General features: G+C 40.3%; 1 protein-coding gene across 4 annotated transcripts in view; it reads right to left on the reverse strand.

Moving 5' to 3' along the window:
- The window catches only part of AFF4 (ALF transcription elongation factor 4), a 78,810-nt gene that overhangs the window by 38,930 nt on the left and 12,536 nt on the right, over positions 1-27,344 (reverse strand). Inside the window, exons 2-7 of one of the 4 annotated variants that reach the window (XM_050962545.1) lie at positions 21,768-21,937; positions 11,502-11,595; positions 10,880-11,006; positions 5,843-6,637; positions 4,292-4,336; positions 3,566-3,652 (exon numbers count right to left, since the gene is read on the reverse strand). In XM_050962545.1, coding sequence (XP_050818502.1) covers positions 3,566-3,652; positions 4,292-4,336; positions 5,843-6,637; positions 10,880-11,002 — 1,050 coding nt within the window. In that variant the 5' untranslated portion in view covers positions 11,003-11,006; positions 11,502-11,595; positions 21,768-21,937. The remainder of the gene's footprint in view (positions 1-3,565; positions 3,653-4,291; positions 4,337-5,842; positions 6,638-10,879; positions 11,007-11,501; positions 11,596-21,767; positions 21,938-27,344) is intronic. The other 3 variants (XM_050962546.1, XM_050962548.1, XM_050962547.1) reach the window with 3 other exon arrangements.

Genomic DNA, 27,344 nt, shown 5'->3' on the forward strand with positions numbered 1-27,344 from the left:
AACAAGTGTTAGCACACAAGTAGAATGCTGTGAAACCTAGCAGCATATTACGTGTGAAGAAAGTACAGTTTCTGAAGAGATCAAGTCCTCTCAGGACAGTATAGCTTGATTAAAGTAAACCACTGTTCTGTTTTGTTTTCTACATTCCACTATGGTTTCAGGATAAACAAACCCATGGCTCACTAATTTGCTGGAATTCTTGGAAAATATTCCTGCCAAGAATGACAGGGGGTACAACATGGCAGAGGAAATTATAAGCTTTGGATCTGCAGAGAGTATTTAACAGAGTTCCTCATCTAAGATGCATAGTCATGGAATAAAAAAGTTGGCTAGAAGTCAGAAGACAAGAAGAAGCCATAAATGGAATTTCTTGCAAGCTGGTTTAAGAAACACAATCCAAGTTGATAAATGTCCAAAAATATGACCTCTCTTTTTGTTCCTGTATGTCAGCAAGGCCTAATATCTAATATTATCTAATCTAATCTAGCTTCTTTCCCCCACCCCATACAAATGATTTAATATATATGCTTATGAGGAAAGTCAAGTCAAAGGCCCACAAGCCAAACAATTCATAAACAACCCTACAGTAACAAACAGGCACATGTTTGCAAGATAGAGAAAAAACATTCTGTAAAGAAACAGATTTCTTCTTCAAGCATGCTGGGGTTATTACATACTAGTTATGAATATTATGAAACTTACTTTATTGTTAAGAGAACTAAGTTATTTTAAGTATTACTGCTGCGTTGCCAATTTTGTATCATGCAGCAAATTAAGCTTGGATGAAATTAGTGTGTGCAAGATTTTCAGATCTGTCATTACACTGATAAAATCAGTAATTACCAAAAGGGAATAGATAATGAAATAATGAGACTCATTTCTGGATTTGCATCAGGAAGTAAATCTAGGAATTGTTGTAGAATACTTTGTAAATTCTCAGCTCACTGGACAGCAGCAAACAAGAACATACAGTTCAAAGAGGAAAGACAAGTATAGGGTTCTGCAGGTCCCCCATGCTGCTCTCTTCAGGGAGGATGGGTCTCTGTTTGTGGGTATATATTGACAGTAGAGGCGTGGAGGTGGTGTCCATGGACTGTCATGAGACCTGGCCAGAGCATTTTAGAGAACCATATTAATTATTTTCACCACAGCTCAAGGCAGCTACATTAATCTTGGAGATAACACAGAGGACAGTGCTCCCCCCTCCCAACCCCCAGAAAAAAGCAAGCGATATAAGATGTTAAGAATGAAATAGATGAACATAGAAAAACAACTTACAAAAATAAACTTCAAGTGAAATATACTTATAACTAAGCTATTCTCTATCAGGGATCGAAATGGGTCATTCAGTGGGCTCTTACTTTCCTCTGGAGTCTGCGTGTAATGCTCCAAAATATCAGCTTTCATTACAAAAAATAAGTCTAGCCCTTATGACTTTGAAGATTATTCAGTTAACATTATAAAGCTTATTTGTGAAGTAACATTTGCTGATCCTGTAAATGCTGAAAGAGTGCCAAGGGAGAAGCAGACTGCCCCAATCCATTTTCATGGTGTGTTAACTCTGGAGCAGAATGATATTGCAATGTTCTTTCACTGTTGATCACACACTAGAAACAAGAGGTATAGATGTAAGCTAGAGGGATGTAAGAGCTGCACTGTCTTCTTCTAGTAATGCCTTGTTCTGGAAAGTGACACCAAGCTAACAAACATACAATTGTTATTAGTGTGTGACCATTTCACTGACTCTTTAAAAATCAGTATTTGTAGTTTTACATTAATGATACCATGGGGTGACGGGACGAAAAAGCCAACTGAGCAGAGTTAAGATAGTGCTACGTCAGGGGTGGACAAACTTTTTGGCCTGAGGGCCGCATTGGGTTTGAAAATTCTATGGAGGGCCCGTTAGGGGAGGGGGCGTGGCCCCCCCGCTTTTCGCCCTTAGATCCCCTCCCCACCTCGGACTCCTGTCCCATCCAACCCACCCTGTTCCCTTCCTGCCCCCGGAGCCCCTGCCTGCCTCCCACCACCCCAATCCAACCCCTCCTCTCATTCCTGACGGCCCCCCCCAGGACCCCTGCCCCATCCAACCACCCTTTTCCTCTGTTCCCTGACTGCCCCCGGAACCTTTGCCCCTGACTGTCCCCTGCCACCCCATCCAACCCCTCCCTCCTTCCTGACTGCCCCCCTGGGACTCCTGCCCCCATTTAAGCCCTGTTCCCAGTCCAACCCCTATCCAAACCCACACCCCCTTACCACCACCTTGAACTCCCTTGCCCTCTATCCAACTCCCTCCCCTCCGCCTCCTTACCATGCTGCCTGGAGCACCGATGGCTGGCGGCACTACAGCCACGCTGCACAGCACAGAGCACTGGGTCAGGCCAGGCTCTGCAGCTGCGCTGCCCCAAGAGCTCGCAGCCCACCACCAAGAACACTGCACCGGTGGCGGAATGTGCTGAGACTGTGGGGGAGGGGGAACAGCAGGGGAGGGACCGGGGGCTAGCCTCTTGGGCCAGGAGCTCAGGGGCTGGGTAGGAGGGTCCCACAGGCTGGATATGGCCCGCAGGCTGTAGTTTGCCCACCTCTGTTCTAAGTGCGTAACTGTGCATTTCCATACTTTATATGTCCAAATTTCTTGTAAGCTTAACCATACCTTCGCTTTCCCTGCATTTGTGATGCTTGACTTTGGAGATAATTACAGGATCCCTAGATGCTTTGAAGTTACTGACACGTATTCAACCTTAATGCCAATTTAATGTAGTTTTCATCTGGAAATTCTCTTTTATTTTCTTTTTAATTAAATATGTTACACGTAAACACTAAAAGAGAATGTTACTATGTGATATTTCCAATGATCTGAAGATATGTACTATCAACTTAAAAATATAAGTTGTTTTTTTTTTTAAACTTTCATGGCCAGATCTACCAGTACATACCCCACTACAGACCAGCACAAAGCAGCCAGAATGTACTGTCCAGTTTCCCCCCTCCCTCTTAATCCTACCCACATTCTCATGCGCATGCACACACACCAGTGTTCCCTTCCTTCCTTTCCAACTGAACAGATCTGGGTACTTTTTTAAAAGAACCTTTTAAGATCAATGGTCCTGACAACAAAGCTCTTCATAACAAAGTTTCTTCTTCAGCCCCTGCTGATGGAAAACAACATTATTTACAGAAAAATCAATGAAGAACTGCTCTTTCGAAACGGCTATCATTTCCTATTGTTCTCAAAGGGACTGAAGCCACAGCAGCCAGATCCTGAAAGGAACAAAACTGGGAGGCAGTAAGATACAGCAGTTGAGTGAATGCAGATGGGGAAAGAAGAGAACTGTGCTCTTTACAGGGCTATCATGGGTACTGCTGCAAAGCCAGGATGGATTTTCAGACAAAGGGTTAGCATGTACTCAAATAAACCCCAAATGACAATGCACAGTTAAATTTAACAACAAGAGCTTTAAAACTCTGCAATGCAATTCTTGATCTTTAAAAGGAGTTTTCCCAGTTTTAATTTCACTCAATATTTAACTACTAAACAAATATAAAGTTAGGTTTGTCAGTCACTAACCTTCGTTGGAAAAGGAAATTTTGATGGCTCTGTTTTACATGGTGTATGAATAGCTGTCAGAGGTGGAGGCCAAGAGTGGGTCATCTCCTGCAACCAAACCAAACAGCAAAGCCATTTTACGTTAAAGGTTAAAACACATCAAAATGCCAACTTTAAAAAGCTATACACACTTGTGTGAAATATTTTTACCTATAATCATTAGATGTAAAACCCAAGATTTAATACTTATTAGGGACTAATTTGTTTTTTTCTGTTTACTATATCTATTTGACAGCATTTTGAGTATGCAGTTCCATTCTCTGCCTATATAATGAACAAACTTTTGCAGAGAAATCTGAAAATTCTTTATAAAACCATTTGTCCATGAAAATGGACACAAATACATTCAATAAAGAAAATACATAGAATTGATGAGCTGCTTTCTGTTCCTCCAAAACTTCTACCAGCAAATTTAAAACAGATGTCAGTTTGTGTCAATACTTAATAAGAAGATCTAAGAAACTGAAGGGCACTACAGGTTTAAGGTTAACAGCAGTTGCAGCAGAAACTTGATTCCAAGTTCTTCACACATTGATGGTTTTTAGGGAGTCAGGTAGCGCGCAAGTGGCATTCTTGGGACACTGCTGATTTTCTCTCATGTGCAGGCAGGGCAAGTACTCCATTTTCCCCCTTTAGCAGTGTTTATTTAATGAATAAAGTCAAGAACCGGAAGAACAGACAACTTACTTTTAGAATTTCATCCACACAGGTCACGTCACCAGATGCTGATGCCTATGAATCAAAGTTCAGGATTAACTATTACATTTATACCTCTTAAGGCTTCTCCCCCCTGCCCCTTAACACATCGGATTCAAAGTTACACTTGTTTGTGGCCCAAGTCCTGACAATATTCATCCAGAATCAGTGAGAGAAGCAGCACTGCTAGACTAAAGAACCAGCAATAGTTTTAGGATCACATATCTTCCAAAACTGCAGAAATCCTAGATTTCATATAGAACTGGCACACACAGATATAATATCTTAAATATCATGTTATTCTAATCCCTTACCTGTATTCCTAACTTAAATGTTAACATGATTTTAACAAGCCAGTATCTTACAAACATCTGAAAGTTTGGCTTTATATATTTTTTAAACTATAAGTTCATGAGGCAAGTCACTGGCCACTATCCGAACTCAAGTTCTCTCGTTAACTGCATTATTAATTAGAGCGTAATAAGAGCTACTTACACTTTTGTACTTGAATAATTCCCTGTACCTCTGTCCTAATACATGTGGGGGCAGGAGGAGAGCTGCAATACTGCTTGTCTTAGTGTAAAATATAAATTACTCACATTTGTGAATACTTGGCATAGATGACTTTCCTTACGCATGATTTGTAACCATGGCCAGTATTTTTCTACAGTTTATTTAGCCATTTATTTGGGATATCTAAAAGACTCCTAGCTATGCCTCTACCCCAATATAACACAACCCGATATAACACGAATTTGGATGTAACGCAGTAAAGCAGTGCTCGGGGGGCAGGGGGAAGGGAGGGGCTGTGCGCTCTGGTAGATCAAAGCAAGTTCAATACAATGCAGTAAGATTGTTTGGCTCCCGAGGACAGCATTATATTGGGGTACAGATGTATTGCTATTCAAGTGGCTAAGAGGAGATGCAATAGTATCTTATTAAAATAATTGTAAACTACATTGATCCCCAGTATGGTTGTGCAGATGTAGGCAACCTATATTCAATACTCCAAGAGTAGATAAACCACTAAAACATGTTTAAGCTAAATATGCCCTATACAGAGAAGAAAAATATTGCTTATATTCTGAAACCTATTACATTGTTTTTAGAAAACTGTAGGTATAGTATGCACAACAATTACTACACTTCAAAAGATAATTTGGTTTATGCCACAATCGAACATAACAGAGTAAAATCCATTACATATGACTTATCAGAAACAACCAGAGACCATAAAAGCTCCAACATGATATGCAATTATGAAAAACCATGACATGCACATTGGGGATGTAGAAGGAAATAAACAAAATTCTTCTTAAAAGAAGAAAGAAAAATGTGTGACTTCCCACTGAAACTACAAAGTTGCTTCACTTTCCAATGGGAAGTCCTGTATTTTTATAGTAAGTTAATGGAAGCCATATAGGCTGGGATTTTAAATGGAGCCTATAGAAATTAGGCACCCAACTCCTGTAAGCACCTCTGAAAATCCCAGCCATTGATGCTGAAAAAAGATAAAACCCCCAAAATTTAATACCAACTTACATCCAGTGGTTGAGAAGGTATTTTAAGCTTGGTTAGATGTGCTTTGCTGCTAGGCTTCAGCTCACTCATGCTGTTGCTATGAGTTTGACTACTGTAGTGTTCAGAGGACAACTTTGGTTCCATAGACTCCTGTCCATCCATGGGTCTTACATAGGCAGTGGGCTTCTGCAACATTGAATTGGACTTGGACATTAGTGAAGGAGGAAAAGACTGGTTAGAGTGCTGTCCACTTGAAAATGAAGGTACGCGGGAAGGTGAGTCCCAGTTGGCATCAGGATCCCGTGGAGATTTTGAGCGCTGATGTTCCTTGCTATGATGATCACTTCCATGAGACCTGGAATGGCTGGAGCTCAATGAAGAAACAGCAGGTTGTTTTCCAGGGCTGGAAGAACGGGATTTAGAGTGTTCTGATCCATGCTGGCTTTTTTTGCGGCTGCTGCTACTACCACCATACGAGTCACGGTCATGCCTCTGGCCACTGCTGCTAGTGTTATTGCCACTGCTCCGCTGACTACTGTGCCCTGTTTGTAAACCTGAGGACCGTTTCTGCGATTGGGAGGAAGTGCTAGGTGCTGGTCCTACAGGAGTCCATTTGCTGCTCTGATGAGAGCTGGTACTGTGTCTCTGTTCACCAAAGAAACTTTGGTTTGATTTTTCATCTGGCGTTGATGGCACTGTTGGTTTGGGAATACCAACAAGCTTTTGTAGAGATCTGTCTCCTATAAGATCCTTCATTTCATCGTAATTTCCAAGCATGCTCTGAATACGGTTAGACAGTTGATCTTCTTTGCTGGTCTGTGCAAAGTATAACAAATATAAGATTAAAAATACATTTAAGTAGTATTTTTAAAATGAGATTCCTAAATCTAAACTATACATAACTTGGCTTACGTAAGCTGACTTGACACAAAACTAGAGTAGTAAACCCAAACTTCAGAATTAAGAACTTACGTTAGCATCCAAGTCTATTTTGTGTGCCATCCCAGTTTCATCTCCTGTTCTTAATATTTTAATCCCTTTCAATTTAAATAATTTATTAAGTTTAATATATAAGTGGTAAAAAATGGACTCTCCATACCAGTTTAAAGCAGGAAGAGGCTGAGAATTTTCAGTGTTGTCAAATGGAGCTAGGTACTCAGCTCCTATTGGTGACTGAGAATCCCAATGAAAATTTTTAGAGAAGTACTAAGTTATTCTCCTAATTAATACACAAAGAACTATGTAGTTATTATTCCCTTCTCATTTCTAAAGCTAGTCATCTTATTTTTAAGATTTCACTCAATTTTAAATTATTTTATCTTTACTCTCTCTCCCGTCTGTCTTCAAACTATACATATTTTATTCCTAAAGGCTGAAAATCCCACAGAGTAAAAGACCATTTGGCTGTGCACCACTAAGAAGCAGCCTTCAGTGGGCTAATATAACTAATAGCATAGCCATAAAGCTTGATCAAGTTTAACATTAAATGCAGCTTCCTATTACCAGAAAATGGTTGCTAGATTACAGATATTAGTTTATGAAATATCATGGACTGAGTGCAGGGGAAAAAATGTAAATATTGTAATGGCAGAATCTTCCACACAAACCAAGATCTATCAAAAGTAGACAAGACAACTGACTGGCTAGAGAGTGAAGGAGAAAATTTTGCCTAATGTGTTAGAAACAATAAGAGATTGGCATAAACAAAACCAACCTTATCTATTAATATGAGGCCAGTTCAGCTGTTTTATATAACGACTGTTCAACTGCCAGATAGGTAAGATGGGCTATTATATGCCATTTTCGATATTCAGTGTCCCCTTCCACACAGTCTTCCAAATCCCTCACTGAGCCAAGATCTTTCCATATAGTTGCTGGCTTTAAATCTCACATAGTAGCCACCATTCTTTCAGCAGAGGATGGACTGTGGCTGCCTGCCTCTAGACATTAATGACAGACATCCTCACTGGCACAGCAGGTACAGAGAAAAAAAAAAATAAAAATATATCTATATCTATATCTATATTTATCTATCAACTAGGCCACCCTGTAGAGGCCCATGCACACTTATTTTGATAGCTTGTGGAGAAATGGTCCAAGTTTAAGGAAATAAGAAGACAACAGTTAGAAAGAAAAATGTAATGGAAAGGTTTAAAGAGCCTTAATGGCACAGTTCCTTTTGAATTCTACTATAATTCTATGGTAATACAAAATTATTTTTCCTTTAGCCATAGGAACTAGGTAGGTGGTTCAAAAGAATGTTTTGTTCAAAGCCCTAAGCTATGATCACAAAATTCTTATAGAAGAGAGTTGTGAGGAAGTATTGCTGGCCACACAAAAATGGCACTGGCACTTTTAAGGAAAGAATCTAATTATTATTTATGCAGTTCTTACTTATTCACTTCTCAGTTTGGACAAGGAAAACGAACTACTTATTTAACTAGTTTTGGTAGTCAGTTTCTAGTCAACTCCACTCGTGCTCTAGCAGAATTTTGCAGTACTCATTTGTGAACACAGTAGTGGACGTTTTGTTTAAGTATCTTTCTAGTAGAACTCCTTCTAGAACCTGGGCCAAAGTTTGGCTGTGTTTATCAAAGACATGAGTTCTATACAGTATAGCTAATTAGGCTGGTGATGAACAATGGTACCAGTGATATTACTCCTGGGGGAATTCTGGGTCACTGCGTGTGTGCAGAATTCATGTCTCCTGCAGATTTCTTTGCTTCCCTGCAGAAAAATGACACTCTGACAGGGAACCAAAGGGAAGCTGCAAAAGCAGTCATGCACCACTCCCTAGCTGCACAGGTACATCATTTCAGACAACCGGAGGAGGCGGCAGAGAGGTAAATCACCGCAGGACTGGGCATACCCCAGCCAGTGGTTCCTGCCCTGAGCTGGGATCAGCTGATAGTCTCAGCTGGGCTGAAGGCAGAAGAGGACGGGACTTTCTCTTCCCCTACAAGGAGTGGCTGGGGCTGTGTCAGACCCAACCCCAGCTGCAGGAAGCTCAGCATCCTCCCCTGCTTCCTGCCCCCATCGCTCCTCAGCTGCAGGGGGAGCAGTCACTGTATGGGAAGCTGCTCTTGAATCTGCCTAACCCCCTTGCATCCGGAACTCTCATGTCCAGACACCCCCACCAAGCCTCACTCCATACACCCAGAACCCCCCTATCCTTTCATACCTCAACCCCTGCATCTGGAGCCTCTTGCACCCAAACTCCCTGTCTCCAGCCCCTACCCCTGCACCCAGACCACCCCCCACTGAGCTCCCTGCACTTAAACCCCCGTCACCATCCTGGGCCCCCAAATTCAGATCCCCACGCCACTGACCCCCCCTCCCCACCAGGTGCCTTTCCTCCACACCCAGATCCCTCCACTGAGCTCCAAACACTTTCACCTTGAAGTCCCTGCAGAGTCCCATTTCCCCTGCACCCGGAAACACCTCCCCATACACACCACCAAAAAAAGCCTCTATGCATCCAGATCCCCCACACACCTAAGCCCTTCACTGAGTTGCCTGCACCCAGATTGTCCCACACAGAATCCTCTCACCCCGCAACTAGATCTCCCCCCGCCCCCCACCGAGCCTCTCCACACTTGGATCATGCCTGGTTGAGCCTGCTGCCCCACACCTGCTGCACCTTGTGCAGAGGGGCAGGGCCCCTGGGTGTTTCTGGGGCAGGCCCAGGCCTTGTGCTGTGTCAGGGTCGGGTGCAGCCGCATCATCTAGTCTGTGAGGAGGCTGCAGGGTGATCTCCCACCTTCAGGCAGCCAGTGGCCTTTGCTCCCCACTGCCATGCTGGAGCCTCTGCATTTATTTATTGACAAATAAAACCGGCAGAGTTTTAAAATATGATGTTCAGAATTTTTAATTTTTTCCACACAGAATGCCCTCAGGAGTATAGTATTTGAGGTTCTTAATACCATCAGTAGACTAGAAAGCAGGGGTTCAAAAAAAGCAATCCCTGAACTAATCTTTCAGACTGAGGCTATTTCTCTAATAGCCCTTAAGTGATTTTTAAGGCCAGTCTGCCCTAAAAAGGTTATACTGGTAGAATTATGTCAGTTAAGAGTGTGATTTTTGTTTTTATTGATACAGTTCCACTGGTCCAAGCCCTAACGTGCAGTTATACCAATTCTATTTACCAAACTGGAATAAGCACTTCTCTGCCAGTATAACTATGTCCATACTAGGAGGCTTAACCACATTAACTATAACAGTAACATTAAAGCAGCAAAACTTTCTTGTTTAATGCAGACAAGACCCAAGTCTCATTCTCTCACTTACCAGAGGAGAGCACATTGAAAGAATTTTTTTTAAAAAGGTTCTTGAATAATAAAGAATTAAAATAATGGATGTCATTATCTTACCCTTCCAAAATCAGTTTCTGCCTCAGGCACATAAATATTGTTCATCTACAGGTGTTGAGTGTGGCCTAAATAGATCCTTGGGAGAGAATCTAGTGTGGGTTTAAAGTCATGGGTAGAGACTTTAAATAGTTCGTAAAGAAAAAAGGTTACACCAAACCCTGAATTACGCTCACAACAGTCAATTAATTTTAAGGAACCTGGCTATATTACATGGTAATAACCCCAGGCTATTAAGTAGTTTTGTATTTAAAAAAATCAACCTGCTAGTCAAACTTCCTGTTCCTGGGTTTACCTGTAGCTAGTACTGTGGATGAAGGTTAGTATGCTAAACAATAAGCATTTAAAACAAAAAAAAGCTAGCCACCATAACAGACTTGACCAGCATTTGAAATGTTTTGGGTGGCTAGAACAAGTTCAGGAGGAAACTGAAAAATTAGCTGAAGTTTCATTATCCTTTTCAGCACATCCTTTCAAATAAAGCACTGTCTTTATTCTTCAGTGATATTTTGAGCATCTATTAGTCCTGCTACCTAGTAACCATCCATCCTCACATTCAAGCCCTGCTTCTTATCACTGTCACAAGAACTGTGCACTAGAAAAATTGACGTAAAAAAGTCTAGAAACCAAATAATTAAAAATATGGCTTTCACTACACGGAACTGTATTTTTAATAATAGCATAAACTCACAACTTTATATGGTTCAGCAAAGAGAGGAGAGTTAGGTGGAAAGACTTCTTCACCCTGTTGAATTTCTTGATTTCGCCTTTCCCTTTCTTTCATACGCAGCACATTCCGGTCTTCACGGTTCATGTTGCTATGAACAAAAACATAATTTCTGATCACAAAAAGGAAGTGAGGAATGAAAGTGAACAGAGCTAGTTCCATTGTATGCAGTTTGCCAACAGAATGGTTCAATTGAAGAATCCCCTTATGACAGCAGGAGATATCCAAAACTGAACAGAAGTTTAATTAAAAACAGCTGGCATCTGTATTTGCTATAACCTGCAGCCAGCAATTAGCTTATCTGTAAAACTGGTAGAGCTTAGGCAATGATCAAAAATAGAAAAATTCATACAGAATCCATACATGAACGAACCCCTACTCCTCCAAACCATTTCACCTGCATAATTAATTTAAGTTAGAATAGGATGGTTTAAAAAAAGTAGTATGGATTTGCCATTGACTGTTAAAAGCTTCCACCACTTTTTCCTTTTAATATCCCCTGACTGTTTCCCCCATTCAGTATACAACCCCCACCCACACTCCATCCCTTCCCGTGTCCAATGCTTGGCCTCTACTTTTGCTCTACCTTATTTTGCTTTGTTTTTGTCCCCAACACAGCTTCTTTGGTGTCCATCCTCTATCGTAGTTAGACCTCAGCTTTGCTCTTGTTTCTAGGTTCCCTAAAAAACGACATTTCTGCTCTAAATACATATTTCAGCAAACACCTCAGTTACAGCAATATTGCAGCCTCGTCCACTGTCCTGTCATACAGTCAGTAACCACTGATCAGTATGAGTTAAGAAACTGGAAATTTCTCTTTAAGAAAAGTTTACTGAAATCTAACTTAGGAGATGTCTGCTTCAACTCACACACTGCTTTAATTATAAGCACTAAGGCCAAATTAAAAAAAAAGGGATGTCTAAAAAGTGTCTCTTTGAACTTGAGAAAGCATAAAGAAATTAATTAGGGAAACAAGACTGAATAAGATGGCACTAGTAGTGGTGTTTGTGTGTACTATTCTACAAAAGTCGTAAGTGTAAATTAACATTCAGTTATTTATGTACCACCACATATGCAAGGTGTTTTACACAAAGAAGAAATTAGTGGTCTCTGAAAGATGCTACAGTCTAAAGATCAAACAAAATAAAAAGTTAAATAATGGTCTCTTGAAATAAGGTGAGTTTAGACAACTGCCCAATTATTTTCAAAATGTTTGCTGAAGTATTCTATTTTAAATCTACATGATAAAACAGTTACTCTATTCTAAATAAATTAGTAGTCTTCAATTTTTATTACTCAGCCTTTTAAATATTTACTTTAGCTTACTTTCACTGCAATTTTTCTCTGTATTTAGCTTCATTCAGATTGTCTCAGTCTATGTTAGTATAAAGATCTTTAAGAGAAACTGAAGTAGAAGATTAGGGCCAAAATACAATTTTAAGCTTGATTAGTGGAAACATTCAATTTAAAAAGAAAATTGACAGATTTTGGTTGTACTTAAGTATTTCCCAGCAGTGTCTACAATGCAAACAGAATAAGAGTGTGTGCCCATTCAGACCATGTCTTGATGGGCAAAAACAATATTTCTTAATTGTGGCAGCTTAACACCAGGCTACAAAATTATCAGCTAGAAAACCTTTGAATGTACTACTCTGCATCTTCAGGAATGTTAACACGAACAAAAAGTCCTGATAAAATGACTGAAAGCCATTCAGCTTCTGTTCAAGACTGAGCCCTATAAAAACTGGCAGCTGGAAAATGAAACTGACTAGTTCACTTTGATTGTCCAAACTGAACAGCAAAAAATACACTAAATTTTCTTAAAATGGCTACTAATTTAAGGTTTTTGTGACAAAGGAAAGATAAGGGATTCTTAAATTTAAAAAAAAGACAATACACATGATACACGAAACCTGGAAAATTCATTTCAACTTGATCATGGATATAGAATTGAGAGATAAGATCCTTCCCTGGGCTAGTGTTCTGTCTTCCTATAAAAAGTACTGAAAGAAAAAGACATTATAGACAACACAAATCTCAGATTTAATTATACAGACTGTTCAGTTAAAAGTCACCTAGAACAGCTGCATTTAACTTCTGTGCCTGTTGACTATAAGATGTAAATTTTGATTAATCCTTTCGGCTTTACTTTTTGTTGCTTATCCTAGAATACTTTATCCATATGGGTAATCTAGGCACACCTAGAAGACATTCAATTACTACAGTTTAGAAGCATCTAAAGTTTAATTAACATTTAAGTAGACTTAACAGCTATTTGCAGCTATTTAAAAATATGGTGTAGTGTTCATAATGTAATAATGAGGGAAAAAATTGATCAGCAATAACTTTTACAAATGAAGATCTGGAGCACCTTCCAACCTTACATTAATAATTAGGACTATCCAAACTAAGTAACGGAAATAGTCTTTTACTGCACTGAGGGACTGCAATGTGTGCAACAACTTCACGTGAAAAGACAGTAAAGATGGAAATCTTGGTTTGGGAACTGAGTTCAGTCAGGGGCAACACTGGAGTTAAACTGGCTCTCTCAGCTCACACTACTAAATCTATGGAGAACAGGTAACTAGAAATATTAGACAAGCTACCTGAATTTCTCCCTTCCGCTAACTCCCATCTTAAATATTATAGTAAAAGAAAAATTTCTTCACAGGTGGTGGATTAGGATTGTATTTGTTTCATTGAAGCCAAAAGTTTAAAAGAGATTCAAAAAAATCAGATAAAATCTTCAGTGCTTCCAGTGAATAACAGCCATTAAAATCATTACAAGTTTGCATACTGGCATTATGTTAATAGATTAAACTAATGGCCTGTTGGTTTGGTGGATTTTCATAACTATGTAAGTTATCTCAGCTCCCTGTTGAACAATGGGCAGGCACTATACAGCTACAAGATGGTCACCTGAGAAACGGATGCAGGTCTATGCTCAAACAAAACTAGCAAGATGCAAAGGGTACTTTAAAAAGCAAATGACAAAAGGTATGTCTATTAAAATCAGTACTGCTACTAATTAGTTTTGCAAACTCCTTTAAGTTAAGGCTTTTACAGCCAAATTATAATTCTCAGTGAATTTTTTTTAACTAGTTAAAGACTATAAATGACTTTCATCAAAATTAAATATTCTACACAGTTGGTTCATTAAGTTTATAACAACCAAAAGTGATTCTCCTATGCTCTGATCCTCTTTCCCCAGTTCCAATGTCAAAATGCAAGAACTGGAGCACACACGAAAACCTGGGGAGAGGGGAAGGGTGTCTCACTAAGAAAGCACATTAATAGTCAGACATCACATGAAACCCCAAAAAAACCACTGACTAAATACTGAATTCAGCTGTGTCCAGTTGTTGGGTTTGGATTTTATGTTTAAAAAAACTGTTTTAAGCCAAAACCTATTACCAGCTGATCTTTATCTAAAAGATATCCTTATTGCCACTTCACCCCACCCTCTCACTCAACATCTTATCTCTCATTTTCACAGTCCTCCTTAGTGTGAGATGGGTATGTCTTCACTGCAGTTACTCCAGGTGATTGTAAACCAGGGTGTGAGCACACGTTAGCCTAGTCTGGGTCTGAGCAGTTACACTGCAAAGCACTACCCAAGTTACTATGTTTTTACTGGTACAGCACTCCCCCCTCCGTCTCGTTAGGACTTCTGAGAGAATATCCCATGGTTCTATGCAATACAGTAAGCTGAGCTGCCCAATGAATTGTGGGAGAATGTGATGTCTTCTGGGCACACAAGGGGAACCATGGACAGTCACTGCCTGACTATCACCACACAAGTGTTTTAGCCTGCATCCTTACTGCACAGTGAGCAGGTTACCAGCCTAAATGAAAGCCCCCAGGTTCTAACTCACAACCCCTCACAGGCTAGCTAGCTGTGCTGAAAGCATCACTAAACTCAAAAGCAGTGGTTCTCAAACTTTTGTACTGGTGACCTCATTTGTACTGGTGACCCCTACTGGTGACAGCAAGCCTCTGTGACCCCCTCTTATAAATTAAAAAGATTATAAATGATGGCGGTGAAGTGGAGTTTGGGGTGGAGGCTGACAGCTTGCAACCCCTGTGTAATAACCTCATGACCCCTTGAGGGGTCAGAGCCCCCCAGTTTGAGAACCCCTGGGTAAGAGGTTTGAGTGTGTAGATGGGAAGGGAAATTAGGGCAATACCTGTTAAACAGTCCAGAGTAACACTGTAGCGAAGACATACCCTAAGGCCTGGGCTACATTAGCATGGGGGTTCGAACTAAAATACACAACTTCAGTTATGCTATTCGCATAGCTGAAGTCGAAGTATCTTAGTTCGACTTAGCCGGCCGTCCTCACGGCGGCGATTCGACTGGCGCAGCTCTCCCGTCAACGCCGCTTACTCCTCCTGCCGAGGTGGAGTACAGGTGTCGATTAACAGATCGATTTATCACATCCAGACGAGACGCGATAAATCGATCCCTGATACATTGAACACTACCTGCCAATCCAGCAGGTAGTATAGACGTACCTTAAGAAAAGCCAAATCAACGGAGGCAATGCAACTGTCACAAGAAGATGGACTTATTTCACAAAGCTATGGCTACAGTGATATCATTAAGTTACCACAGTGGTATCTGAGGTTCCAGAGTTCTCCCCTGTACTATTAATTAAATGCAGAAACAACTGTGATAACGGAGTATCTCGCTCTTGTCAGTAGAACAAGGTGGTACGGTAATACCTTTTACTGGACCAACTTCTGTTGGTGACAGAAGCTTTCAAGCTACACAGAGCTCTTCCTCAGGTCTATAAAAGATAATTGGTGTCACAGCTAGATACAAGGTCAAACAGAAAATGTTCTAACTACTTATGCTAAATTACAGTATCTATTTGACCTGGTACTTAGCTGTGACACTACCTTTTATAGACCTGAGGAAGAGCTCTGTGTAGCTTGAAAGCTTCTCTCTCACTCCAACAGAGTTGGTCAAATAAAAGATATTACTTCACCCCCTTGTTTCTTTAGTATCCTGCAACCCACACAGCTACAACTCTGGACACAACAAGCTGACTTTCTAGATTTGTGATCTCTGTATGCTCAAACTTTCCTCTAAATTCAACTTAAAATACAAGGACAGAATTATAAAATCATCATGAGAATGGTGAAGCGAGGGTTACTTAAATCCCTGCTGCCATGTTATAAAGAGAACCATTTCCTCTTATATCAGTACTTAAGAAATGTCTCTAGTATAGTTTCTCATACAATACTAGAGACAATGGTGAGGAAGCAGAGTACACACTTATTCTGAAAAGGTCTGGCATTTATTCTTTCCACTGGCTCATGGTGCACCAACTGAAGACAGCTATGCAAACCAAGTCAGAGTAACCCACTGAGTCTCAAGTGGTGCAAAGTCTTGGAGGCTTTCATCTTTCACTAAATCATAACAGCTGTTTTTATTAACCACATATTTTAAATCTGACAGGAATAAAGCAAAGACAAGGAAGTAGGCACCCTTTCCACCGAAGTATTACTGGCAACATGGTGAAAGGCAATGGCTCACTTGATTACCTGTTCTGTTCATTCCTTCTGGGGCACCTGGCTTTGGCCACCGTCAGAAGACAGGATACTGAGCTAGATGGACCTTTAGTCTGACCCAGTAGGGCTGTTCTTATGAAAGACATCAAGATAAAGAAATCTCTTTTTAAGCGTATGTCTAGGGATAGGCTTAACATCCTCTCTTCTCACCATGTCTCCCTCTACTAAAAACAATCACAGAAATCAAAGAGTTCATTAATTCAGAACCCTTCCCTTCATAAGTTCATCACATTCCCTCACTGACAGCTGCATTGCTCAGTTTTCTTAGACCCATTAACGTAGCAATCAAAGACACAGCTGCCAAAACTGGGTGCCCAAGTAATTCCACACCCAACATTCCATACAGAAAGATAGTCCCAACTCCAACTTTTCAATGAGGCATCAGTGGGTCTTTAAAGCATGTCTACAACACTTTTGCCTTGTATCCTCCAAAAGTACTCATTTGCACTCAAGGGTTTCTTTTTCTAAAACTGGTTTCATAAAGCAAGAGATGAAGCAATAGCCATTCATTTATTCAGTGCTGTGATGAAACAAAAAAGTCTGGTTTGACAACATTTAGCCATGAACGATAAACAGTCTTCAGAGAGAACACACATACAGTATCTAGCTCTTCATATTAGACACACCCAGTTTCACCAACTGTATTAGACATTTTTCACTATATTTCAAATAGAAAAGTAGAAAATTCTGTCCTCTTTCTAAATACTCAAGATGTAGAATGACACCCTAGAATCCTGTAGTTTACACGTTAGAGGCCCACTTTGTTTTCACAAATTATTTACAATGACATAGGAAAAAACCCACAAAAAACTGGAATCCTTTTTGTATTTCATTGACAGCCCAGCAGATTAATGATCACATGTGCTCCCTTGGCTTAATACTGGAAGTGTAGCAACTTACTACAAAACTTGCCACCAAGTTCTTTGCACAGGCTAAAATGCTACAATGTATCAGCTTGCAACATAAGTGCTCCCACACTGAAGAACCTAAAAGATCTGCAAAACCCATAAAAGAGGATATATTCTAGAGTAGTCAGGATAAGAGTTCTACAAATGCTACAAAAAACTGATAGCCAAGAGTTGTATTAATCTGCTATCACAGGGTATGTCTACACTGCAATTAGACACCCATGGCTGGCCTATGCCACCTGACTTGGGCTATGGGGCTGTTTAACTGCAATTTAGATGTTCAAGCTTGGGCAGGGTCCTAGAGCCCAGGCCTACATGTCTACACCACAATTAAACAGCCCCTTAGCCAGAGTCAACCTGCATGGGTCATCTGCAGATTTTTAACTGCAATGCAGACACACCCCATGAAACCTCCTCTCCTTTCACAACCCACCAAGACAACAGTGTTTGATGGAAAGGTGATGGTGCCTTAGGTGAAGCACATCTAGTGGATGGTGCTCAACTGTAGATCTCCTTCAGAGATCAAAGACTGAGCCCAACCCTGGACATTTTCAAAGAATGATGCAAATCAGCTTTTTCACAAGAGCCTTCCCCCAATAATTACGCTGAAGAACAAGCCAACGTTATTTCACAGACACAGGAGAGCGAAAGAAATAATTATCTGATGCAAAGGAGAAAAGTATGGTTTAACAGACCAGCCTAAAGCAATCTGTTTTTTTTTGTATTTGGCTCCTATCTACTACGGTAATGGATTCCATGAGTGAGTAAAAATGATTTTAAAAGGTGATTGAAGTGACATCACTGCACATGACTTCATTGCACTGGAAATGCAAGGTATGCATAGGTAAACCAAAATCTTGGCAAATTACTGCAAGATGAATTCAATTAAATAGCTATTAAAGGTAACATTTAGTTTGAAGCTATTTCTTTTTTCTTGGCCGGGGAAAAAGCAGTAAGTAAAACACTCCCTTCCATTGTGAAAGGGAAGGTCTATTGTACACAAAGCAGCTTTGCACAATGTAGTGTGTACAAACAGAAAACTTTATCTAAAGTACACAGAGAAGTGTTGACAGGAAATCACAGACAGAAAAGGAAGATTTTGGATCCTCTGAACCCACTCATTTTTACAGGTTGAGGGTTTTGGGGTTTTTTTTGTTTTTTTTAATACCCATTCAAATACTTTAAGTGTAAAGTTATCCCAGACATGAAGATCCTACACTTGGTTAAAAGTATTATGGTTTTCACAAATAAGATTAGTAAGAGGTTATTAAAACTGGTAACTAAAATTGCAGCAACACCAAGTAACTAAGAGCCAGAGATAAATTACACAGAACTCTGAAAATATTGTTACACGTGGTTAAAGCCACAGGAAAAGTAAATCTTGCTAACTTTGCAAAGAACAAAATACCTCATTTTATTTCCACATTCCTTTCCCTCGTATTTCTTAACAAAAGGGCTGCAGTTTTCTCTAGGCTCTGATAAATATAGAAGCTGTATTCCATGTAGGGGGGAAAAAATCTTATTTGGATTGGGATACCTCCAACTATGAGCTTTATTTGCTCTACAAGGAAGGAATTTACTATACCGAATAAGTTCTTAAGTTATAACTCGAGGATTGCAATACATTCGTGATTACACACATGCAGAGAGCTCATATTCACACTTGGTCATAAGAGGACCTGAGCCCATAAATTCACTTTGATAAGGGAGAAGAAACACTCTTCTTTTTACTTAAACTCCACCTCTAACAAGGAGGGAGCTCCTCTTCCATAAATATCTTTGGGGAAAAATATTAGTGAAGCAAAATATAAGCTACTTCAGCAGTGAATCCCTGAATATAAAGGCATCTAATATTTGTTCTACATTATCCTTCAAGCGAAAGGAACTAAAACTGTATGTTCCACCATGAGATTGGCATATAAGAAAGAAAGAGTTGGAGGCAAACACACTGATCAACATGTTGAGATCTTGTCAGCACTCAAGATAAGCAGGGTTAGGCCTGGTCAATATTTGAATGAGAAGCTTCCAAGGAACAACAAAGTGGTGATTCGCTGTGTGGTGATTTCCCCCCCCAAGTTAACTCTGAACCAACATTCCAGAATGGTAAAAGGATATACTGTAATGCTGAAGATGCTCACTCCGAGATGAGACAGAGTGGTCCTAAGCACTTTTGGCCAAGTAAAGTTTGCAGCAGCAGGGTATTCATTCTTGTGCCCTAGCCAAACTACAGTTTGGGTTATTACATCCTGCTCTGTAGTTTCAACTGGATGTGGTATTCATCACTTTCTTCCCTTAACCATTACATAGTATTACTGTGCACTAACAAACAGCTATCATTTTTACCCCAGAAACCACTGCATCTCAGTGGTGGATGAAGTGATCTTTGTACATAATTTGTTATCATACAACCCATTTGTAAAGGGTTCTTGGATTATTTAGAAAAAAGGAGGCCATATAAATATAGCACTACTTTTATTAAGCCAGCAATTCAGACCTGAAATGGGTATATATTCTAACATGTTGAAGACTAGTGATATTCTAAGCAAGGATTACACTTTGACCAAACTGTAGGAAATTAAAAAACACTAAAAATTTGATTTTTGGGGGGGAGGTTAAAAAGTCAAATTATGGGGCAGCTCTAGCAGCACCAGAGTTAAAGTTACAACATGGTTTCTGTTTAAAGGCAAATTTTCAGTCTTCACCCAAAATACACATAAAAATGTTTAAAAAACTAGTATATCCATATAGAATTTATGACGCAAATTTGAAGTAATTTGCTCCAGGGGTTCACAGTATATAGGTCACCCACCAAAATTCTTAAAATCAGAAAACTATCACCTTGTGCAGGTGTTGGGGGAGAGAGGAGGCAGCAGTGGCTCCACAAATGAATCTCACTGAAGCATCAGCTTGATACCTGGTGCCCAGTACCAAGAACAAGCTCCAAAAATTAAACAGTTATATATAGCAGTTCATTCTTGGCTCTGCAGGCTGAGACTCCTCAATTGAGCTAGTAGCCCTGAGAGCAGCTGGCACTGGTTCTCATTCTTCCCACTGCCTCCTCCAAATGAAACAAACCCACAGCTATGAGCTTTGCTTTTCTGACTGCTCCCTGTCCGTGGGTCTGTTTGTGGGGCAGGCAGAGCAAAGAGTTGCAGAGCTCCCAGAAGTAGAGTTCCGAGGTTTGCACTTCCTGTAAGAGGAGCAGCAAACACATTCACAGCCCATCAACTGACAGTTCCTCCTCTACCCTTTGTCCACTCAAGCCTAAGAGATGCCATGAAGGAACTAAGAAAGAGAGAAGAGTTGACAGTTGAGGGGCACAACTACCAGTTCCTCTCTTTGGACTGCTGTCCCAGGTAGTCACTTGGAAGCTGTGTGCCTTTGAGCCATTCAGCTATAAGCTCTCACCCTCTGTCACCCACATAAATCCACTGGGGAGAGGAGGGAGGAGGAAGAATGTCTTTCGGGAACAACCACACGAACTTGACCCTCCCCCTGTGGGGATGCCAGAAAGAAATCATAGTACTTCACATTCTTTACTAAAACTGCCATTTTTTCTATGCCTACTACAGCTCCAGATCAGGACTCCTATTCATAAAGTCCAATAGATCCTTACGTGCTGTTTGTAGCTCCACTGATCCAGGCAGTACTAGCTGCTAATCAAAATAGAAAAAAGTGGGCAGAATTAAGGTTGTGTGGCAAATGAAGCAGCACACTAACTGTACTGCTAGTTTTTGCATATTTGTGACTTATGCAACATGATTACATTCTTTTCAGGGATATGTGGAGGAACCTTAATTAGGCATTTCTTTGTTCTCTAACAATTGAGTTTGGAGTTCTAAGTCCTACAGCCCAAAAGAATATGGGAAGAAAAAAGACAAATGTGAAGCACAAGCCTTAACTCTAATTAGATTTCTGTAAGTGAACAGATACTTGAAACAACCTGATTTAGTTTTTTACACGGATCTTAATTCATCAGACCTAAAGCCAACTGACTTTTACAACCAAAGGATCAAATTCCCCACATCTTTTCAATTCTAGGTCACTAGTGGTTGTTATAATTAAGTACAATGGAAAGACAAACTCTAAAGTCTGATTCTTAGATGTGGTTAGGTCCTGCCCACAAAGGCAAGATCAAGCCATGTTATAACATGGTCTCCCAAAAAAGTTTTGCTGTTTAAGTCAAGCACTATTAAGTCTCCACAATCCTGTTTATACATGTCCTTAACTTTTGCTTCAAATGCTGAAACCAAGACAACATTTAAGTTTAATTATGTGAAGCTTGTTTATGCACCAAACATTAATATGACTAATATGGCTTTGACTTCTTTACACTATATAACTTCAGTTGAAAGCATCACACTTACTGCTATGAATCCTGTGGCATTGGGGTTAGGAAAGGAGTTCACTTTTCATAAACTCCACAGGAAGCCTTTTTGACTTTTGAACCGCCTTATATTTTTGTATCACAAGACATGAACCAGTATACATCGGCTTTGGGTCCAGCCAAATCATTTGCAGGAATATAACCCCTCACCTGAAAGAGTATGATGTAAAGGAAAAAACAAGGTTTATTTCAGACAACTGGTTCACCCTCTCTCCTCTGCTCTCACCAGTTCTCTGGACCTTACAAGGACAGTGCTACATTAAACAGTAAACACAAAATAGCAAATCTCAGAACAGAGCAAGTCTGTCAAACATCTGGATTTAACTTCCACTTCCCTTGGATTATGGAGATACTGCCTCTCCTCACAATCTCTTATGAGACGACATTCCATTATGTGTCTCGAATTTTAATTTGAATTTCACTGTCAAGCATCCTATTGGATACTGTGCTAAAAAACAATGTTCAGTTTTGATAAATGTTAACTGAACACTATGTAGCTCACTCAGCTCTTCACAGCATTCATTGTCTCAAGTTTTCTTAACGGTGGTGAAGCTGTAAGGATAATTAGTGAACAACTCAGGGCTTGGCTACACTGGCGCTTTACAGCGCTGCAACTTTCTCGCTCAGGGGTGTGAAAACACACCCCCTGAGCGCAGCAAGTTACAGCGCTGCAAAGAGCTAGTGTAAACACTGCCCCCGTGCTCCCAGCGCTGTAAACTAATCCCCTTAGGGAGGTGGAGTACGTGAAGTGCTGGGACCACACTCATACGTCAAAGTGCTCCCATGGCAGCGCTGTGCAGCTGTAAGTGTAGCCGTACCCTCACTCTTCTCCCAGGAGATAGGGTCTCATCAAACCAGTGTTCCTCTGCAGGAGGAAATGAGTCATGGGGCACCCAAAAGCAGATACAGCACCGTGAGGATACACCCTCAGTTTGCTTCAGTATTGTTTATCCACTAATATTGCCAGGGCCAAAATATGTTCAGGACCTGAAACAGAATGAATGTCCCACTGGCATGAGGGACTGGCAAGATATGCTTTCTGCACTGGTGTTTCACAGGCCTTGGCTGCCTCTGTGTACATCAACTTACAAACTGCATTTAATTATGATTATTGAGGGGCAATATTTGACAGTGTGTCAAAAATGATGCTGGCTATTTCAAAAATAGCTACATTTCTAGTGTAAGCTGTGTCTGAACATGAAATTGACTACTCATGCTACCTAGTCAGCTTCAAGTTGCTGTTTGCAGCACAAGATTAGTCTGTAGGGGCAAGTGCAACCACAGAGCGGATTCTACAAAGTGTACTCATTCCTCTCATTCTGGAGAGGAAAGCAATCTTTTATAAAGCTATTAGAAACTAAATGTTTAATCGATTAAAGACATACATGCCACAAAAAGGGAATAATATGCTTTAAAGGATGCACAGTTGCACATCATCATTTTATACTAAAGAGAATATTTTTAATCAACTTTGTAATAAAAATGTGAACTTCACTATAAAGCTTTTCTGAGTACAAAATTCAATTTTAAGCATTTGCAACATTTCTCAAGGCACTGCATTTCCTATACCTACCTCCGCCCTCCCACCTCTGCTTTCATACAAGTTAACTGCTTCTATAGAAATATTTTATTCCTATATGCTCAACAAGATACTTGAGTTGTTACAATACATACCACCACAACATGCCTACACACTATTGGCCTTTTAGTTTCACTTTTTCCCTACACCCAGGAGATCCATCATTTAAACAAAATTCACCAGACTTACCATAAGGTTGTATGTTTTCAAGTTTTATGCCCCAAAAATGGGAAAATCAAATATTTGCAAAGTAAACTATTGAATGACAAACAAGTTTCTTTCCTGGATGTCAGCTGTAAAAACAATGCTCCCTTAAACCACAAACGCTGTCTAAATGACTGCCAAAGTACATAGTTATCTTGTTTAAGAAGTAGTATTAAAGACCATCACACCCAAAAGAAGAAAAAAGATTTTCACAGATCAGCAAAGAAGGCAGAAGATGCCTGCAGCAAAAAAGAAATGCAGGTTCTTCCACTACCAGCAATCTTTATTTAAAGAAACACTGCTAAATGCAATTCACTCATATAGAATGATGAAGCGAAGTTTCAAAGAAATAATCTGTCCAGTGTAATTTGCATAACAGTGGCTAAGTTAAGGTCAGAATGTTTGACCAGCCCACATATATAACTTGATATCAAGCGGTAATTTTTTTTTAAATGCTTCACAAGCAATGCCTCGCTTAGCCTATAAATAGCAATCCACTGAAAGACCATAAATATAGTCTAGTCTCTAGTGTCTTATGTAGGTCAGCATGAGGCATTATTTGAACTTCCATGCTAAATTAATACAGTCAGAATGACATAAGGGACTCTCCACTGTAAACAAAGAGAAGGAAATTAGGTCTATTGGCAGACTCAATCAACCCAGTTTCAAAAAAAGTTATATTGCCATTTACTGGAAAAGGTTCTCAACAATAATGATCACTCGTTATTCTCTACCCAGAGTTTTATAACAGTGCTCATCACCAAATTATCTTAATTTTTTCATACCCTCAATAGTGGAGTTGGGAACGCTCAGTCCCTGACTGATACATGCCTGGGGGTTCTCATTGTGCCGAGTTCCAGACTAAACTAGATTTTCCTAGAGCCAGCCATATAAAAAAGTATTTCTTCCCACCCTAAAATGATCCAGAGGATAATTCTTTGCAGTCTGTTGTGAGAAGACACTCAAATTTACACACACTTATGGAGATACCAGTCAATCCTTTGATCTAGCCAAAATGGTGCTTACCACAAAACATGCCTAGAGAAGCTGGATGAGAACACAAAGGTGGCTGTATACCACAGTTGCCATTACACTTCCAATTTACACTGGGAGCTGAACCAGATGCAGGAATTGGGGAACAGCCTCACAGCTGCTCTAACCTACAGCTTGCTGTAAAAACACTCAAGTTCCTTTAGCTAGAGTTGCCAAAGTACACCAGCACTCCAACCATTCCTTCTTCCTGATATACCCTCTATACCGAGACCAGTGAAGTGAGTGGGGTAGGACCAATTATATGAAGATTCCCCCCTCCTCTATGCAAGTGCAATCTTCAGCTCAATGCTTAGGCTAACTATACTACTGATCAGTGTTCACTGAAACAGAGCACTTAATTTAAAAACTGAAATGCTAACAAATATTTTTAAGGCTGTCTTCAGTAATAAGAAGTTGGGAGAAAACTTGAAAACTGGTTCTACAACTGTCATTTGGACTGGCTTTTATTTAATTTTTTAGGTTTTACATGCAGAATTGACAGTCAGTAGGCTCTAATTGCCCCTCTTTATGCATGGGAAAACAAACTGACAAAGCATTAACAATTTACATCTAAGTTTCCCTCTCGGCCATTTGCCCAGCCTCCTTTTGCCAAACTTTGGAATGTTACAAGTGGCTGTGCCTATTGCAGTAGAAGACCAAATAGGTTTGGTTTGACAACTGCAAGACTGTTTGGTCAAGAAGTTCCCTCCTCGTCATGCAAAGATCTCAATCTGCATAATTTGCTCAGCTCACTTCACAGGCATCACCCGGACAAAACAGCAGCAGCAATTCAGGGAAGAAGAATATTGCTGCCTCTTAGAGGTGCCAGAACTTCTGGAGTGGGTGACTCATAATTGCCACAGCTACTAACATCATTCTCCAGCGTTATTTATTATGGATTACAGTGGAGGACTCGTATCTTTTACTCACATAAGGATGTAGCCTTGATTCATCAGATTAGGGTTGTCAAAGGCAGCTGGATGTGATGCTGGCCATGTCATTCCAATGTGTACTGTTGGCTATGAAACTGACATGCCTCAATTGCATCAATACAATAAGCCATTGGCTCGGTGAATTTTGACTTTGACTCTTGGGCTACGTAGATGTTTCACTTCATGAGTAATAAAGGCCAAGAATGCAGTCTAGACAGCAGAATATCCTCTAGTTTTTTTCCTCTCTTCTCTGTGGTAGGGCCCCTAAGCAACACTGCTCTCCCTTTTTGAAGGCCTTCAACTCCAGACAATAAAGCAGGTGTCAGGTCCAACCTTAAACTCTTACTGTTTCTCTTTCTGCAAGTCCACTCCCTTTGCTTTACCAGTCTCTTAGTTTCCACCTCAGGGACTTGGCTATGTCTGGCTGTTTTGCCAAATGACATCCTCTCCTCAGGGTACTTTACTCAGACACCTTGTTGTCTACTTAGGCCACTTTCCAGGCTCTTGGAGTGGCTTTTTCCAAAGCCAATCCCAGAACTCCTTGGACTGGAGAGACCCAGGGCTCCTACCTCTTTCTAGTTTCAGTCTCAGAACAGGAGACCGAACTCCTTTCCCTGATCTCCCACATGCCAAGAAAAGGGAGCTGAATAGACAGCATCCCTTCCAAGTAATTTTTTTTGCCATCCTCTAACACCCAGGCTTCCCTCTGGTTGACAAGTCAGCATGCCTTCTGCAAAAACTGCAGAATCGATCTGTGGATGGAATGGTATGAGCAATGACAGTATCATATAAAGAATCTGAGCATTTTTACCGTACTCATAACTGATTAGATTATGGTGATAAAAATGCCCAATTTCTTCCACTGTTCCTGAAAACTGAGTTGCAAAGTATAGTGAAGTGAATTATATCTCCTACCATTCTTAGTGCAGGCAAGGTCTTGCTAAATGCATAAAATGTATATCACCACAATACCTGTAACAGTGCCCATGCAGAATAGAGTTTAAATATCATTCAGAAAGCAATTGCACAAGTTCTCCTTGGGCTCGTCACAGAGCAGAGCCAATAAATCTAACAAGTTATGCTATTTCCAATAAGCTGAATTTCTTTTAATATTTGAGACTTGACTGGGGTTAAGTACCCTTTTTAAGTCTAGAATTTGTCTGCCAGGTTATATTTTTCCATATTAAAGTACAGTAGTAGTTTTACAGGAATAGTAAGAGGTTAAGTGACTCACCTAGCGGAAGAACAGACAATATGATTGTTGGGTTCTGATTCCTAGTACCCCTTGCGCTAACCACTAACCAAAAACAAAATTCAACAGGAAGTCTCAACCTTGTTATTTGCTGTTGGTTTTATGAGAATGGCTGGAGACTTGAGTTTTTTTGATAAATGAAGTCCAAGTCAGTTACTCAAACTTTCCCTTTTAAATTTAAGAATGCTGGGAGGGGAAGGAGGAGAAATTAATGGCAGCTGGGAAAGGCATGGTAAGGAGGAGAATGGTACCTTGGGAAATTCTAGGTTGAAATGGGGAAGAAGAGAATTGTTGAAGAAGGAGATGTAGCTAGGCTAGTAGGTGGGTGAGGAATGCAAAAGTAGAAGCAGAGAGAATCTGGTAGATGGAAGGACCATGTGTGGCTGCAGGCCAGCCAGTAGGCTACACACAGAATGCATATAACTGAACAAGCAACAGGAGCTGCAGCTACCTGTCAGCTGGGAGCAGGAGGATGAGGCTGCAGAGCATGCTGTAGCATGGCAGGAGAGCTGCAGTCCTCATACATGAAGGCGTTCCCAACATGGCATTAAAAAGGAT

Source organism: Gopherus flavomarginatus, chromosome 7 (assembly GCF_025201925.1).
Source record: "Gopherus flavomarginatus isolate rGopFla2 chromosome 7, rGopFla2.mat.asm, whole genome shotgun sequence".
NCBI lineage: Eukaryota > Metazoa > Chordata > Testudines > Testudinidae > Gopherus > Gopherus flavomarginatus.